General features: G+C 39.0%; 1 protein-coding gene across 1 annotated transcript in view; it reads right to left on the reverse strand.

Annotated features, from left to right (window-relative positions):
* rk (rickets) overlaps nucleotides 1-19,680 on the reverse strand; it is an 824,128-nt gene that overhangs the window by 35,592 nt on the left and 768,856 nt on the right. Inside the window, exon 13 of the mRNA XM_067144502.2 lies at nucleotides 14,614-14,906. Coding sequence (XP_067000603.2) covers nucleotides 14,614-14,906 — 293 coding nt within the window. The remainder of the gene's footprint in view (nucleotides 1-14,613; nucleotides 14,907-19,680) is intronic.

A 19,680-nucleotide genomic window follows, 5' to 3' on the forward strand; every position in this document is an offset into this window, starting at 1 on the left:
ATGATATGTAATTATGTGTAGTAATGTGAAAAGGTGTTTATTTTAATATGGGTCGCTCATGCTGTGTGCCGGGTTGTAAATCAAACTACACGAATGCCTCTCGTACAAGTATTTTTAAGTTTCCTAAGGAGAAAACATTAAGAGAAAAGTGGATTAGGAGTATACACCGTGACAATTTTGAAGTAAATGATAAAACAGTCGTGTGCATACACCACTTTGAGGATAAGTTTGTGGTTAGGGAAGATGTTTTTCCAGTTCTAAATGGAGAACCTATTCGTGTTCCTCGAAAATATCCAAAACTAAGTAATGATGCTTACCCCATCATTTTCCCTAATCAACCATCATATCTAACAGTCAGGCTAAGTAAAGGAAGAAAAGATCCTGAAGAACGTGTGCAGAAGATATTACAGAGAGATGAGGATAATTTTAATGAATGGTGTGAACAGGATACTATTGCAGATTTTGATTCTTTTTTATGTGAAATTAAAAATAGGCAGGTAAATCCATTCACAACGATTGTAAAGGAAGACTATGTTAGTTTCATTAAAATAGATGATAATGGATATCGAGATATTCCATCAGTGTCTGTGTGCTTTAAAGTGTCCAGCGATTTAGATGTAAGTGTATTTTACAAGAATCTGTGCTTGCCTGTGGAAAAGTTTGCCTGGATCTTGGAGTCTAATGGAAACAAAACCTACAAGTGTGATAGATGGAGCAAACTGGAGAATCTGGTGAGTTGTCTTGCTAATTATAATGAGGAAAATGTATCCCTCTCTGAAAGGGTAACTGCACTGATAAATGTTACAAAGGAGGGCTTGCTACTTGATGCTGATGTGAATGTAGAGAGGGCTGGAAAGATAAAGTTTGCATTAGAACAGTTGGAACTTGCTCTTTCTTGTCAAATTAAATATTCAGCTGATCTTTTAATATGGGCTGCAAGTATTTCTTACTCACATCCAGGGGCTTATCAATCTTTGAGAAGAACAAACATAATGACACTACCTCACCATATTTATCTGAGACAGTTCTTGTCCAAAATAGGTCCAAACAGTTCTGGTATCGGCCCTTTGCAAAAGTCATTTTTAAGAGAAAAAAGTAAGCTCCTGAATGATGATGAGAAAGTTGTTGCTATTTTGCTGGATGAGATCTATGTCAATTCTAAACTCAGTTATAAAGCAGGGAAAATAATAGGAATGGCTGAAAATAGCTCAGGAGGTGACTCTGCCACTACCATTCAGGCTTTCATGTTGTCCTCTTTACATTCAGACAATAAAGATGTAATAGGTCTTTTCCCTGTGAGAAACATGAATGCAAAAACTCTATTGACTCTAACTATTGATGTCTTAACCTTCATGGAAGAGCTTAAATTTGATGTAGTCTGCTTGATATCAGATAACCATAGCATGAATCGCAAGATGTTTGAGCTTTTGGGTGGTGGTACTCTAAAATCCTGCATTGCAAACCCAGCTAATCCTTCCAGGTCACTATTTCTTCTGTTCGACAGTGTACATTTGCTGAAATGTGTAAGAAATAATTGGTTAAATCAACCCAGTCAAACTTTTGTCATTCCTAACACTGAGCAGATATTTCCAAAAATAGAAAGCTTGCTACACTCTACTGCAAACCAATCTACTTTTCAGTACACAGATGTTGAGGCAAAGTTATCTGATATTAGAGACCTGTTCCATTCTGAAAAAAATATGATATTAAAACTGGCTCCAAACTTATCAAGAAAGGCACTGTATCCCACTGCTATAGAGAGACAGAATGTTGCTCTTGCTATGAGTATATTTGATACCAAAAACACAGTGGCATTGGATATGCTTAAAAGTGAGGGTGTCACTATTTCTGAGGGGACTGTCCAGTTTTTAAAATTAGTTTCTAAGTGGTGGACTATTTCTAATGTTCAGCACCCAATGAAAGGGAAATACACACGAAATGATGATGCTAGCCCAATTAATGGCCCTGGTGATGCTAAGCTTGTCTTTCTAGAAACTATTAAGACATATGTTGATATATGGCATAGCAGCATCTCACACAATGAGGGTAAACTTAGTAATGAAACATTCTTAGCTTTTACGCACACATTGACTGCAGTTGTTCAGTTATGCAGATATATTTTCGATAAATATAAATGGTCCTACATTCTGACAGGTAAGCTACAGACAGACAGTTTAGAGGGCAGATTCGGAGCGTATAGAAGGTTAAGTGGCTGCACATATAATGTCTCAGTAGAACAAGTGCTAGAATCTGAACGAAGACTCAAGGTGATAAGTTTGTTAAAACTTCATTCTGCAAAGTTGGGGGAATTTACTCTCAAGGATCTGACAGTTACTTTCAGCCAAGATAAAATAGTTGAGAACTTGGACAAATTTCAGTCTGCCTTGGATGAAACACCTTTAGTGTCGATTTCTCTTGAGACACTAAAAATAATTGTATGTATTGCAAGTTACACGAGCATGAAGGTTTTGTTGAAGTTAGAGAAAAGTGGAAAGTGCACACTGTGTAAGCAAGTATTACAATCTGAAGATGATTTGATCATCAATTGTGACAAGGAAGATCTTCTATCTTACTTCAGTGAACTCAACAGGGGTGGTTTGAAGTGTCCTTCATCTTTTTTGATGTGTTTATGTTGTGATATTTATAGACTTTTTCAGGTACTCATTAGCAGCAGGTTTGAACCTGCATTTTTAAAGTTAGAAAATCAGAGAGATGCTGTGATTACATTAGGTGTACAGTTTATAGAGAGCAATATAAGCAATGTAAGTGATGAATGCAGTTGTGGTGTGCCTTTGATAAAAATTGTCAAGAAATGTGTGAAAGTGTTTGCTAACATATTTGTTAATAACTATTCAAAAGTGCTGCATGATAAAAATGTGTCCAGGGAACTGGCAAAGAAACTTGAGAACCAGGAACATAAAAGGAAAATTACTGAGGAACTTGGAGTTAAAGTGAACAAACGTAAGGCATTAAAACTCAGCAGTAAATAAGGTAGGCCTAAAGCATATTTTACATTCATTTATTGTTCTGTAACATTTGCACCCATTTCCCTTGGCTGGCTTGATTACCTCCATTCACCTTCAAACATTAGCTTGATTCATTCCAGGAATATTCCAGCCCCACATCCTCACCAATTCACTCTGCTCTGTAATATTCTTGTTAAAATGTTTGATTCCCTCAGAGCAAAAGTTATGCTTTCTTAGCTCTCATGCATAGGAACAAATTGAGAAATTTTACACCATAATTTGTTTAAATGTTCAAAATGATGTTATATAATTATTTAACCGGTTTTGTAATCTTTTTCCATTATCCTGTGAAGTGAAATTGAAGAGACAGTGTTTGTTTGACTAAGTGAAATTTCTAAATAATCAGCTTGCTGTTCCTTTTTTATTTTAGGGTTTTCCATTTATTGTAGTAGAATATATGTACATCTAGTTGATTATATGTGATGGGCAGTGGTTGCCGACGTGGTTTCGTACGTGCAAGAGTGGTTTTCCCTATGATGTTACATTTGTAATGTTAAATTACCGCCTGTGTACGTCATATTTTCGCGTTAGCCAATCGCAGCAATTCGGCTACTCCAACCGCCATGTTTTTTTTATATTACGGTCTGAGGATTGGAGTCGGTCTTGCACCGACAGTTGTTCGTTTTGACTGACAGTGCAGCGAGCACACTGGGTAATGCGCTATTGTGCTTAAGACTATACGCATGCGCAAAGCAGATGACGTCATGGTTTTCTGCACTGATATTCCCATTAGCGAAGAGCACGGTAAGGTACGTGCCTTGTCGTCTAGAGCCACCCTCAACCTAGAGGCAGTATTACAGTTGACCACAAGGGTCCGCCACCTCCCCTATTACTGTTAGCCACAGCCTCCCAGGAGCTACTATTTCATTAATTGAGATAATGTGGAGACTATTGCGGTCAATTCGGAACAATTATTTTAAAAAAATCGACCGGTAAATGCGGCACACATTATTTCCATGCTTCTCGTCGTGCCTAGGTGAACTTCGTGCTATTTAAAAGCCAAGAATAGTGCTCGCATCCTTCAATATCCGCAGTGTACTAAAGTTATTATGAATTTTACTTTTGTTCTACACTAACAGATTAGTCTAGTATAAAATTTATCCTCGGTTACAGGGGTTCTACCATATTATTTGTGAAAAAGGAACCGTAGGCTACAAGGAACTTTTGGTGAAGTGATTTATGTACCTATGTAACTTTTTTGCTGATTTGAGACATGAACAAAAATATTGTTGTGAACCCCCTAAAAATTTTGTCACGAGCCGCCACTGCACACAATCGTCAATGATCTGCATTTAGGACTGTCGCCCAGGTGGCTAATTCTCTATCAGTTGTTTGCCTACTCTTTTCTTAAATGTTTTCAAAAAACTTGGAAATTTCACTGTATTCACGGTTTGCTGATACAACATCATTTCAGTTGAGTTATTGCGTCAGTTGGCTCACTTACTCACTGTCCATTTACACCAGCGATCTCGTGATTCGATGATTGAAATCTTGTGCAATGTTGCGACGTACGAACTGAGAGAATAGTGAGCCGTTCTTCCAATATAAAACAGATAATTTTGAGTGGTTATGAGCATGACACATAGTCAAATGGTAAGCTAGAGAGCTGAGTTGAATTAATTGTCGAATGTCAACTAAGTTTTAATACTAACCTAATAAATAAAACAAACTAATAGCCAACCTCCTTACTATCTACTATGTTCTGATAATTTTTTTAAATAAAACTATTATTCAAACCTCCCTGCAAGAAGAACAGTGAATGCAAGTGCCTATTATTTTCAGATGATCTGAGAGCGAGAGATCGTTTAGCATACGATTCTTTCAGGGAACCATGGCTCTGTAGTTCTCGTCCCCAGCGTAAGTTCGGCTCCCCACCAATGTTCAGTGTTCCGATAATAGAATTATGTGTGTGCGAGTGTGTGTCGCTGATTCGTAAGTGCGCCACTCGGCAGTGTCTGCTACGAGTCAGCTGAATCGTGTGCCGTCTCACCGCTGCTCCGATTCGATTCACTCGGACAGTTGAATGAATGGATGCACTGCTTCGAATCATACACTCAGTAGCCAACACTATAGGCAGTATTCGCATCGAACATTTTCGGATCCATATCCATATTTTCTGCTTCTACGTTCGATAAATGTGTCCTGGGTGATTGACCGTACCTTACACTTTCGTCCTGTAGAAGCAGGCGAGATTTGGGTGGTGTTCAGTAATCGCATTAGAAAGCACGGCCAGAACTTGTGAACACTGTTTGAGGGTGAGTGGTCTTGCATTAACCAGCCCCGTTGTATAATAGTATCGTGGCTGCCTCCAGCCCGGAGGTCCCGACTTGAATTCCCTGTCAACCAAGGATTGCAGTTCTGGACTGAGGATGGGAACGAAGCTCGGTCAACCTGGCGTGGTCAACTGAGGAACTATCTGATATGGCAGGCAGCGGACCCGGCCATGGATGTGAAGCAGTAAGGCTGAGGATGTCGTAGCGCTGTCCACCAGACACTGTAATACCTGCATGTCGTCTAGTACGGCAGCAGTCAGCCTGGCGGGAAAATGGCCCGGGTTTGTTTCGTTTGGTGCTCCAGTACCACTTTGTTTTCCAATGGGGAAAACAATGGGAAATCAACTAATTTCGTACTTAGTGCGCCTCGTTATTGCGATGCATTGTAACTGTAATTTTGTTGGAAGGTTCTTTTCGAGAATACAACCAGCATGAGGGCTGTGCAAACAGTGAACTATTACGTTACTCTTGTGAAATTATCCACTTATGTTGTAATCTTGTATTATATTCGTCCACCAAGACGAGCACGCAGACATGCGTTTGGAGGTAGGACTGCGAAGCCAGCACTGAACGTTTCGATTCTGGGCCATGGCAATTTCAGCATTTATCCTTTGTGTGCCTTCCCTTTACTCACACTTGCGGAGTGATACTTTAATTCAATGTTCGGTCCCATACCCTAGCCGCGGGTAAAATAAACTCAGTTGCATTTCCGTGAAGACATACCACGATAATACAGGTCTGAATTAATTCACCACTTGTCATACAGCTTCTAGTATCTAAAACCGAATGTACAATCGCTGAAAGAAAGAATGAGCGCAGGGATTGTATACGTTTCTCACGGATACATTTTCATCAGATAAAATTGAATCTATAGATGTAATGTATCCACAGGGCTTGTATCTATACGGGGGGGGGGGGGGAGTTGAATTTATTAAGTCTAATAAAATTAAATTATATGCGAGAAATGTCAGAAACATACGATACCATGTGCTCATTCTTTTATTTCTATCTGTATATCTTCGATTTGTAAACGAACAAGGTTGTAGCCTATTCTCATGACACGAATTTTATACACTTCTTCACTTTTAAATAAGATAGGAATTTGTTAATGTGTAAAATACTATTCGAGGTAGATTATTCTCTTTAAGGAAAAGTTATTATTGTGAATTTGTCGATATTTTTTCTTGTGATACAAACTCTAAATAGACCTATCATCATTTTAACACTCTAATTTTGAATGATATACTTGCTTTACGTCGGACCGACACAGATAGGTCTTATGGTGAAGATGGGATAAGAAAGTCCTATGAGTGGAGAAAAAATTGACCGTGGTACAGCTCCAGCATTTGCCTGGTGTGAAAATGGGAAACCTTCTTCAGGGCTGCCGACAGTGGGATTCGCACCCACTATCTCCCGGATACATGCTGACAGCTACGCGACCCAAACCGCGCGGCCACTTGGTCGGTAATGTATATACCTATCAAAATACATCAATCAAGAAGTGGGGGAATAGTTTGTAATGCTGAGTTTCAGGCCTTATATGGATGGTTATATTAATATTATTGCTTTTGTTCTACTCCTTGGCTGAATGACCAGCGTTGAGGCCTTCGGTTCAGAGGGTCCTGGGTTCGATTCCCGGATGGGTCGGGGATTTTAATCGGGTCTGATTAATTTTTCTGGTTCTTGGACTGGGTGTTCCTTTATGTGATGGCAAGTCTTCGGGCACGAGGTTGGTGGACGCTTGCACCTTAAATGCCACCGGACGGAACCACAGTCAAATTCACCAACTTGGGTCCCGGTCGTCTGTCGAGAACAGTTCATGTAAAGCATCGGAATATTCTGGGAAGACCTAATACCTCACATTGACCATCCTGAACAGGAGTAGATGTATTTCGATGTCAGTCGTGATTCCCACAGTGAAATTCTGCAGAACTCTGCACAACGGAATAATCAAGTCTTTTTTTCTTCAGAAAAGTCAGTAATACAACAGTCCTGTGGATACATCATTCTATGCTTGTGATGTAACGCAAACTGTACTTAAATAATGTGATATTCTTTTTCATTGAAATAGATATCTGTTGTTATCTGCTATTTAATAAGGTTTAAGTAACTGAATATCAGCCTTGCGTGATTGTGTGTATAGACACTGCTTTATATCCATTTACTGTCTTTCCTGTGTTCGTGCTCGCAATTACAGTCATTCGGGTCCAAAAGTAAATAAATGGACCTTGGATTTCAAGTAATTTTTCTGAAGCCATTGAGGGAAACACGCAGACAAGTTGCTGTGAGATGTGAGCCTTAAGCATAGAATGTTAACATTGCTTCTTCTCATCCTTATCGTGAAGCCTCGGGTGGTTGAGTGCCCTTGCGTTCTCGGAGTGTTTCTGAAGTCTGTACTGCAATTACTCTACTTATTTAATTGGAACACACTAATCATCACGCCGTCCGGCTCCATGACTAAATGGTTAGCGTGCTGGCCTTTGGTCACAGGGGTCCCGGGTTCGATTCCCGGCAGAGTGGGGAATTTTTACCATAATTGGTTAATTTCCCTGGCACGGGGACTGGGTGTATGTGTCGTCTTCATCATCATTTCATCCTCATCACGACGCACAGGTCACCTACGGGTGTCAAATCAAAAGACCTGCACCTGGCGAGCCGAAGTTCTCGGACACATCCCGGCACTAAAAGGCATATGCCATTTCATTTCATCACGCCTACATAATAAATTGTAAGCTTCTATAATGCAATATCTTCAGGAAACTTACATAAGTTAACATATTATTTTTCTTTCTGATTTACGTCGCAGCGATACAGGTAGGGATAGGAAAGTGCTAGGAGTTGGAAAGAAGAGATCATGACACTAATTAATATACAGCCTCAACATTTGCCTGGTGTGAAACTAGGAAACCACGGAAAATTATCTTCAACGTTTCGGACAGTAGGATTCGAACCTACTATCTCCCGAATGGAAGCTGCCAGCCACTCGCTCGGTGTTTAGGAAATTTTGCTACTAGCTGTATGGTGTACAGCAAACAAAAGACTGGAAGATCGATTCCGCACCTGCCATGCTATCACAGCGTCACCTCTCTCCTCTTGTCACATTTGGGAGCCACTTTGGTGGTATTCAGGAAGTCTTCATTGTTTATATGGTTCAGCCAAGTGACTATCAAGAGACCTACCTCACATCCCTCATGTGAGCATCTGTTCATGCTGTTTTGTTGTAGGTCAACATTCTGACCGATACTGTGCTACTGGATGGACAAACATGCGGTCATTCTTGGATTTCAAGTACACATATTTTCTGCACGTACAGGGTGCCTGAGAGCTGGTACACTTGAATCAAGACGTATTTGTGCACGTCTATAAATGTCTCGTCAACAGCTTTCATGCAGCAGTGAGGTGGTATTGACCATGGACAAGTCCGTTTGGACACCGCAATCCAGGTATTCGGTCTTCGTAAGACTGTGTCGTCGACGAAATGCTGCAAGAAATCTGTTCCACTGGTCTTCAGTGCATACTTACGAATGTGATGTTGCCCTCTATTAGAGATTTTATACAATATGACAAACGATTAACATTCAACAGTGTCTTCAATCACCGACCACGCTGCCATTACAGAACCTAACTGTATCTATGGACTCCGGAGACTCGAAAAGAAACAGAGCAATGACTGAGATGACAACGCTGTGCTAAGACCGATAGGAATTTTAAAAACCAAGGCGACAGATGTTACTGGATGATCGCCACGGAGGGGAGGCGAAGGCGGAGTCTACCGAACATAAATAAAAAATAACTTTTGATGAAGGACTAATAGGAGTTTTAAGCACGGAGGCGACAGATGTACTGGATGATCGCCACGGAGGAAAGGCGAGGTTTGGGCCTTCCCAACATAAATAAAAATAAACTCTTGACCCTAAAGAACCAATGAGTTCATTTGGTCCTTCATTTCTAATACGGCACATTTATCACTTAGTATATGATCCTTCGCAACCATCCGAAAACGTGAGCGACTTTTTATGTTGTGATGTGAGTTGACAATACGTATTCATGTCAGGTATATAGTCGTGTCTTGAATAAAAATAATGTTGCGAAAATAAAATTCTTCTCAGTAACGATGGAGCAACACAGTGATCATTTGCAGGCATGGAGGAAATGTCATCAATGTCTGGAATTATTCCTAAGGGTGATGTGTCTTTCAGTCAACTTGAAAGGAAGATGATAAAGAATACCAATATATGAAAACAACTGTATTTATGTTTCATGTGTGTACTGTTTTAATATCATGAACGCTTACATTTTTTAATGATGACGTGGCAATAGCATAGTTTTCCATATTTACTGTTTACTATTACTAGTGCTACTATTATTATTATTATTATTATTATTATTATTATTATTATTATTATTATTATTATTATTATTATTGAAGAAGAAAACCTACAACCTGTTTTCCAATCAATGACCGGGTCAGGGATGGAATGAATGAAGCTCCATCTTGCGGCGAGGATGGGAATTGTGCCGGCTGCCGAAGCCTGTCGCACTCCTCTGGAGCAATGCTTAACGACCGAGAGATGAAATGAAATGATAGTGGAGAGTGTGGCTGGAATGAAAGTTGACAGGGAAAACCGGAGTACCCGGAGAAAATGCTGTCCCGCCTCCGCTTTGTCCAGCACAAATCTCCCATGGAGTGACCGGGATTTGAACCACGGAACCCAGCGGTGAGATGCCGACGCGCTGCCGTCTGAGTCACGGAGGCTATTATTATTATTATTATTATTATTATTATTATTATTATTAATATTGTTATTATTATCTTTTAAATACAGATTTAAGAGACACCTCCATGTCGAAAATTTGCCTTGAAAATATATTTTACGCTGCATGTTACGGACGCCGCATAGGTAATGCGGGGGCTTTGTGTACTCCCTTCGGAGAGATGTGTTAGAGCCTGAGTGCCAGGGCCAAGTCTATCAGTGAGTGGTGCTGTTGATAAATGAGCGGTTTTCCACCTGGTTGGTCCAGGTTCGGTTTGCGACTGTCACGAATTTAAGGCTGGTTTGATGGAGTTAAACGGGGTGAACTCAGTCACAGTAAACACAGTTGAGAAGATAAATGAGGAACGTGCGTCATGGACAGTCTCTTTCGTGGCACAGATTTCTTTTGCCACTTTATTACATTTCCTTCTCAAGTTTTATGTTCATTCTTTTCTAGACTTTCAGTTCTAGAGCCATTTAAGTGTTGAAGTTGAACACAGCCTCCGACTCTTCTCAATTCACAATTTTCACTTCCAAATAAGCCTCGTTTGGACAACCTTTCCACACCGTCCCGTTGAAGTACTTGTCGGCATTTTTAGTCTTCCCATGAAGGCTTTTCTTAGCATTCGTTTCTCAGTCGACCTGAAGTAGAATTTCTGTATTTTAATAAATAATGAGAAGGCAAATGGTGCGTTTGTCCAGCTCTACTCCGTGTGGAAGAATAGAAACATCTCCAGGAAGACTAAGCTTCGCCTCTTCAACAGCAATGTAAAGTCGATTCTTCTATACGGCTGTGAAACATGGAAAGTTTCGAAACAGATCAATAACCAGCTACAGGTGTTCATTAATAGATGTCTGCGTCGCATAACAAATGTGAGGTGGCCGGACATAATCTCGAATGAAGATCTTTGGACCATGGCCAACCAGCAGCCGATTATCCAGATCAAGAAGAGGAAATGGCGCTGGATCGGGCACACACTAAGGAAGCCGGATGGAGCTGTTGAGAGGGCGGCGCTCGACTGGAACCCTCAAGGCTCCAGAAAGCGAGGTCGACCCAAGAAGACCTGGAAGAGGACGATTGAGAAGGAGATTGCAGAGTTTGACAAGACCTGGAGCGAAATGAAGAGAATGGAACCGTACTGTGTGGAAAAATTTCGCCAAGGCCCTATGCTCCAAAGGGAGCAACAGGAAATAAGTCAAGTCAAGTAAGTCAATAAGTAATTATGGGGTTTGTAACTTTCCTAAGTCGCTGACTAACTTTTGAAACATATATAAAACTGAATTTATATTGAAAATCTGAATATCTGCATTTAAATTGGAAATTATGAAAATTAATATTCATTAAATAAAATACACGATCGTCGAACCCTGGACTCACACTTACTTCTTACCTGCTTACTTACACATACGTTATTTGAAGGGCGCCAGCTACCACTCAGTGCAGCAATAATAGAATGAGAATCTTGACTATCTCTAGGGTGTGGGTTAATAAGCTTACTTTTGACAACATACCATATAAGTGATGGGAAAAGGAGATTAGCGTTCGGTTTCCCCATTAATTTTGAGGTTAAAATATTTTACTGTCATTGAAATAAAACTATGAATTCGTTTGATAGAACAAAATATATTCTTTAAATAATATATAAAAATAGTGAGTCTTGTTGCGATAAAACAGATGAGAATATGAAATTATGACATTGCAACTGAAAGAAACTAGGCATGAATTTGAATTCTTTTTGACCGGACATTTAACAATTTATACGAAATATTTCCCTCACTGATTCACTTGGCTGTACCTTCAACACTTTGAGTGTAATTACGACGTATTCCTTTGATCTGGTGTTTACTGTAGATGTGTCACGCCTAACTTGGTGATACATCCTTGTGACTGTTTCTTCTCCATATCATCTGACTTCTTTGTAAGTCAATATGGTATTACCTCATGGCAGGTGGTGTCCCTCTCTGACTCCATGGTAAGACCTTGCGTCCGTGTCTTCAACTAAGTGACCGACCAACCTTGGCCTCACTCTCTCAATGACCAATAATTAATGGCTCACTGAGTCTTCTCCATCTCTCGTTCACACTCGTTGACTGACCGACTGAGGCCTCTTCATCTCGTAGACTTCTTCACTGTTCAGCTTCCGTTTAATTAATGACTTCTTCACTGTACTGCTTCCGTTTAAATAATGACTGACGCTACAATATGCATCCACCTTTTATAGACGTTGGTTTACACAGCTACGTAATCTCCAGAAATAACAATGACATACTCCCACAACGCCTCAAACCGTTGCATGTAATGGTGAAATCCCCTGGGGCGGCTGAGTCTCTGAGCACGTTGCTAAAAGCTCACGATGACGTACCCATGACGTAGCAATGACTTGGCAGAATCGCCAGTAGTGCAAAATATAACGTCACATCCACATCTGATATATCGAAACTCTCACTGTACAGGTATTTAATGTTAATCTACATATACGTATATATGCATACACTCAATTACAAATACGCATGCGACAGGCAATGCATAATGGAATTGAATAATAATTATAACAAAATAATAGTAATCTCACAGATAAAATAATAATAATACGGACATAATAATAATAATAATAATAATAATAATAATAATAATAATAATAATACAGATAAAATAATAAAAATACAGATATCATCTTGTAACGGGATTTGAACCGTTACAGGTTATAACTTGTGCCTTTCATTTTTCGCACTATTAAATGAGCATAAAAGTCTTCACACTTCGGGCATTTGTTACGCTAACACGAATAATTATAATAACGCTTTACAGTTCGTACTATTTTTTTTTTGCAACAGGCTTTACGTCGCACCGACACAGACAGGTTATATGGCGACGATGGGATAGGTAAGGGCTATAAGTGAGAAGGAGCTGCCGTGGCCATAATTAAGATACAGCCCCAGCATTTGGCTGGTGTGAAAATGGGACACCACGGAAAACCATCTTCAGGGCTGCCGACAGTGGGGTTCGAACCCACTATCTCCCGAACGCAAGCTCACAGCTGGGCGCCACTAACCGCAAAGCGAACTCGCTCGGTACAGTTCGTAATGTAGGTGGGAGTGGCACCTTGCACATGGTCAGATAAAAACCAAAACGTCTCAACAATAAGGCTTAAGGCTCCTAGAACAAAATCGTTTGTCTCATTCCAAATAGCATAGGTTGAAAGAAATGACACAAAAATGCAATTGCCCTCGAAAAATCGTTATGTTTAGGGTATCATATACATTAATTGGAAGAACAACGAGTTTTCAGCTATATTTAACACATCGGGAGGACAAAGTGTTCCAATTTCTTTCAAGGAATTAAGGTAACTGGCTAAAGAAAAGGAGAACCATGAAAGGCGGGAAATAAAGGAGCCCCTAGGACTGATAGTTTATTTTCTTTTTATTTTTTTTGCTACCTGCTTTACGTCGCACCGACACAGATAGGTCTTATGGCGACGATGGGACAGGGAAGGGCTAGGAGTGGGAAGGAAGCGGCCGTGGCCTTAATTAAGGTACAGTCCCAGCATTTGCCTGGTGTGAAAATGGGAAACCACAGAAAACCATTTTCAGGGCTGCCGACAGTGGGGTTCGAACCTACTATCTCCCGAATACTGGATACTGGCCGCACTTAAGCGACTGCAGCTATCGAGCTCGGTGACTCATAGTTTAATTAGTTTAATTACCGTAATAAAGGTTGAAAGAAGCTCAAGAGATAACGACAGGAGTATAAAAGGAAATGTGTTATAAAATGGTATTGAATAATCAAACTACTGGTTTCAGTTTGGGATCAAAATTCAATGGCATAGATTTCAGCAATTTCATGCGTTATGAGGAAGAGGTCAGCATGGCTACCAAAATGATATATACGTTCAGTCCTCAAAGAGAGATTTATAACCCTTGTACTTGCCGCCGTCACAGGAAACAAAGGCTGCTACTGAATGCGAGTACTAGCGAAAAGAGGCGCGAGGTATTTACCAAATGCTTTCCTCACGAAGTCTTATGGAGCTATCATATATCAGTTTATCTAGCCTAATAAGGTGTATTCACCAACCGACCTTACAAGAAACATCACTCAATTCACCACAGAGACTTGCTCCTTAAGAAACTGTGTTACTGCTACTGCCGTCCTTTGTTTCAAAGCGAAATATTAGATTGAGGAAGATCATTGAAAGTAATCAACTGCCTCTAGACAATATTAGGAGACAGGGTGTACTAAAGCAGAACGTTCGAATGCAAACTTATTTAGCGAGCAGCAAGTGTTGCCTAACCCTTTGTAACGTTGTGAATGGGGAATTGCATAATTACACGTATTCCGATAGTCTTTACACCCCTAATGCATATGCAAATCTCACTGGACTTTCATTGTGCAAGGTAGAAGATACAGAATTTGCTACTCACTTTAAGTTCACATTCAAACTTAAAGATCTAGACTCCAGTAAATACTACAGCAAAATATGAAAGTTAAAATTGTTATTTGAACATTAAATAATTGTATAATGCTATCGTTAATTCCCTCCGAGGTCTTAAAAATATACTCACGCATTTGTGGCCAGACATCAGTGCTTGAAGAGTTCCAAAGACTCATGTCGAGCTGATCCTTCTCTGGAAAGATAATAGTCTCCACCACCGTCGGCTGAGGCATGGTGTCGGCCTGAATGAGTGGCAGGAAGGCACAGCAGTGGTAGGCGTACGACAACACGAGCGTTTGGATCTGCGGGAAGCTGGTGGGCTGGGGAAACTCGCGCAGGTTCGGGTTGTTGAACACCTTCAAGTGGAGCAGGTGATCCATGCCGCGTGACGGTAATTCGGGGAACAGATTGTTACCTAGGTTCCTGGCGGACAAATAATAGTTTAGTAATATTTCTGCTTTCACCAGTTAATTTCAAGCAGCGTTGCTAGCAGTAACGCACAAATAATAAACAACTGATTACACGTCAATACAAAGTGGTTTTAGCTCTAAATTCAATTTGGTTTCAAGTTATTCATATACGTGGATTGCAAGCAATAATGATCACGTAATTTCACCTGACAGTTCATTCACTACATAATGATACCGAAGTCATCTTATATTCCACAGATTAGATTATCTAAAGTCCAAAGGTGAGATATGAAACTATATTTAAATGAATATTATTCAGTCCCAATTTTCTCTAAAACATTGACCACATTCTAGTGTCTTCAGTATTCACATGCGAGTTAGCCATGATATTTCACGTCAGCAGCTAAGGATCAATTGCCCCTTTATAAGGGATGACATGATTATCAGTCCACTGCTGACTGTAGAACTTAGTTGTCATATCAAATAATAATAATAATAATAATAATAATAATAATAATAATAATAATAATAATAATAATAATAATAATAATAATAATAATAATAATAATAATAATAATAATGTTATTTCCTTTACGACCCACTAACTACTTTTACGGTTTTCGGAGACGCCGAGGTGCCTGAATTGAGTCCCACAGGAGTTCTTTTATGTGTCAGTAAATATACCGATACGAGGCAGTCGTATTTGAGCACCATCAAATACCACCGGATTGAGCCAGCATCGAACCTGCCAAGTTGGGGTCAGAACGCCAGCGCCTCAACAGTCTGAGCCACTCAGCTAGGCTGTCATATCAAATAAACGCACTAAAATCTTACCGTAATAGTTAAAGAAATGTAAACTTGTAGTTTTATCTGATAGTTAATATCGTGATCATAGCAACGGAACATCCAGATTTACGTAAAATCATAATAATAACATATATTTTTATTTCAAAAATCCAGAATGACTCAACCAGAATTCTAACCGCGCCTATCCTGATGCGACGCAATTGATCAAGCATTCGCTCACACGGCTGTTAACCCTTCTTCCAGGGTCCTAATATTTCCAGATAAAATAAATCTATATTTATAAGCTCTGAGTAGTAATAGGCAGATTTTTACTGAAGTCCTGGAATTATGATACGAAGAACTACCAACCCGCTTGCCACCTTACAAGCCATTTCACTGGAGAAACAACAATTATTATATATCATTCCTAGTTTGAATATTGTCACTCTGTCTGAAGTACAGCTCTAAGAGGTGAAGGTAAAACCACTTTAGAAAGTACTTCCAGTTGGATAATTTCTTTTACTAATGACGCCTTATGTAATGTATCATACGCGAATTTCACGTAATACCCTTGTTTGATGGAGTGATACACCTGAAAAGAATAACTTGTTCCATTTATGGGACGTCAAGAAAATTTCTCAATATACGCATCAATCTTACAATAATATAGTTGTATTAATTCGTCGCAAAGTTTTCTTTATATATACATTCAAACGGATCCATTTGTTCAGTGTGGATGTGTAGTTCTACTCGCTAATATTTGAGCAAGAATCAAGTTCCTAACCACAAATGAGATGCACTAATTTATCATCAAATAGAGTTGAACAAGTTTACAAAATTGTAGTTTCATTGGTTAAGTTTTAACGATCAGTTCTCAGTATACAAGTTAAATGGTATAACAAAGAATCTGGTGATTTAAAATTAGCCATTTGGCCATGAGAAACTATCCTGCGCTATTCTATTTAGCTTGGCATGGCTCCTCTGCTTACTTGCGCTATAATTCAGATAAAAGGACTGAAATATTTCTTTAAGATCCCAATTTATTAGTGACTTTTACTCACTCAAGATAAATCTCTCAAGGAAATATTAATCATTGGACTGAAAACATACGACTATTTGATTTAATATGACAGCTGGTTTGAGAGAAAATACCTCTGGTAAGTGTGAAATAAGCTGTATATTTTCTTATTCCTAAAATTTATTATATATTACAAACTCTGAGTAGTAATGGGCAGATTTTTATTGAAGCTCTGGAATTGTGATATAAAGAACGATCAAGCCATTACATTTAATTTAAACACACAAACATAGAAGAGTACATTGATTGTGATATGTGGCCACAATTACTGCTATTATTGCGGCTCCCAAGGGATTGAAATGAATGAATAAAAGTATTCTGCCTGCACCGGATTTGAAACTCGGGACACAAAACTCAACGCTGGCAGTTAACCACTGCGGCCATAGAGATGGCTGATGTTATTGTTCTTATACCGTTGCATTTCAAACTCAATCTAGTTTCTGATCAGCATGGAGCGCTCCTTTTGTATGCGCAACACCGTTCTATGGATTCACTCATTCATTATTAGCTCCATACTGTTTGGGCAGCAACGAACACACGTATTTCAAGTCATGCATTTACAAAATAACTTATTATCAGCCGCCAGGGCTATGTTTTAATGAAAATTGCGGGTTGCATAAATCCGACAAAACAGGGGTAACTGATCAACCTGATAATTGTCACAAAATATTTCTAACAGATCAAAACCACTTTGTGGTAGTGAAGTTGTCAAGGAGCGCATGGAGTGGCCAGCTTGGAAACATATTTTCGCTAAAGTTAGTTTGTCTGGTGTAACTATAGCCAGAATACAAGAGTTAGCGGGGAAACTGAATGTACTTTTCTAGATCGTGCACCTACTTCGAATTGCAATCGACGAGTATCTCAGGTGACAATTTTTAATTAATTAACAATAATATCGACGTCACAGAGGAATTAGATGCACTGTTTCCAGGACAAGTACTACGGAAGTCAACTTGAAGTCAACTTTAGCTTGTTACATATTGAATACGACACATTTCTCTAGTATTTTAGCAGATTATGCACCACCTATGATATAAAGTTAAAAAAGGACCGTTAGTACTAGAAAAACCTTCCAGTTCATTTAATAATCACAGCATTATTTACCAAAGTAATTCATATGTAAAACTTGCCAGCTCAGAAGATGCGATCAAGATAATTGTACAAATTGTGAATTTTGTAAGTCCAAAGGGGCTTAACCATGGTGAATTACGAACCTTTATAAATAACACTGAACCAGAATATGCAGATGTGGCAAATTAAACTGAGGTGTATTAGCTAAGCCGATGAAAAAAAGTTGAAGTGAGTTTTCGATCTGATTGTGAGCGTAGCAGAGCGTATGTGATCCTGAATGGACGGGGGACTTAGGATATCAAGATGATAAATGCATTTAAGTGACCTAAATTTACCATCACCTTCACTTAGTTTAAATATTGTCCGACCATTTAAATATCCCTTGAAAATAAACTCAAACCGTGGGAACTCCAGTCAGAGAGGGAACGCAACACACAGTTCTCTGCTTGCCGGAATGTACAGCTCCTGAAACTGCAAAATACCTCCGCTTCAGAAGTTAACTGAACTAAAAACTGCATTCAGTAATGGATTTTCAGACTTTAGATCAGTTGAAAATTCAATTTAAGTGGTGACATACAAATGGAAATAACAGATACCCGGTGCAGCCATGCGCTAAATGAAAACAGTAATGATGTTGGACTCATTGACTTCTACCCCAAATACCTGGTTAGGGATGTGGATATATTTTCCATATATTTATTCTCATGTTCTCAATATAATGTCCCTGCTTGGAAATATCTATGTATATGAACAACTATTTTCAAGAACTAAGACTATTAAATATAAAACTACAACTTGGAAGACCAACAAACATCCATAGAAGTCACGAAGAATTGATACATCACAGATAAAACCAAATAATAGACCAGTTGGTAAAAGTCAAGAAGGGGTACATCACACTAAAGACGATTTGTGTAAACATGAGTTCCTTTTGATAAATATATAGTTTAATGCTCATCTTTTGTGAGCATATTTTTATTCACAAACTATATTTCTAGATATTCATTTTTGATTTCCAAGCAACTGTCAATGTAAGGTAAGATTATACTTGATGCTATTTTCTGTATTAATTTGTATTTAGAAAAAATATATTCATTGCATCTAGGGATTGAAACAACGTTCTTATTCTCGCATGCTAGCCTCGAACATTCATATAATTTAAATGTGGCCTTGAGTAGCAGGTCTAGGTCCAAGTCTAAGGTCTAAAGCACTTTACGGATATCCCTGAACTGAAGTAAGGAGTTTGAAAAAATTCTGACCAGCCGTTTTCCCGTGATCTACGGTATATACATGCACGCATGCATACATACATAATAGATTGATACACAAAATTCGAACTGAACCAGTTTTCGACATTGTATAAATAATTACCGTAGATATTAATTTTTTTTTCATTTTCGCTCCGCATTGGCATATACCAATGCAATGTAAAAGTTCCACCAATTCAATACATCCTATTCAGATAAAATTACCATCTTACAGCAAGTACTATTATCTGCGCACTTTTTAGCGATAGATTTACACCCTAGTGCTGAATCGGTCGACTTCGGTTATCTTCGAGATTCGTATTGGCAACCTTTGAAACACAAACTAAGAATCGCTTATGATCGCTGTGCGACATCTGGCGTTCACTTTAAGTACTCGTACTGTTGTTGTTTACACAGCAAAGCCAAACTATAGAATTCATGCTAGGAACACGTTTCGCATCGAGAAATTATTATTATATAGAAAGTATTATATAATGTGTGTGTGACACAGTTGTTGGCGTAAGATAATAAATGTTTAGAAAATTCATATCGATCGATCATATTATCGATTCAATTCAGATTTCATTTCCATTCAGTTGGCAGTA

Source organism: Anabrus simplex, chromosome 3 (genome assembly GCF_040414725.1).
Source record: "Anabrus simplex isolate iqAnaSimp1 chromosome 3, ASM4041472v1, whole genome shotgun sequence".
Taxonomy (NCBI): domain Eukaryota; kingdom Metazoa; phylum Arthropoda; class Insecta; order Orthoptera; family Tettigoniidae; genus Anabrus; species Anabrus simplex.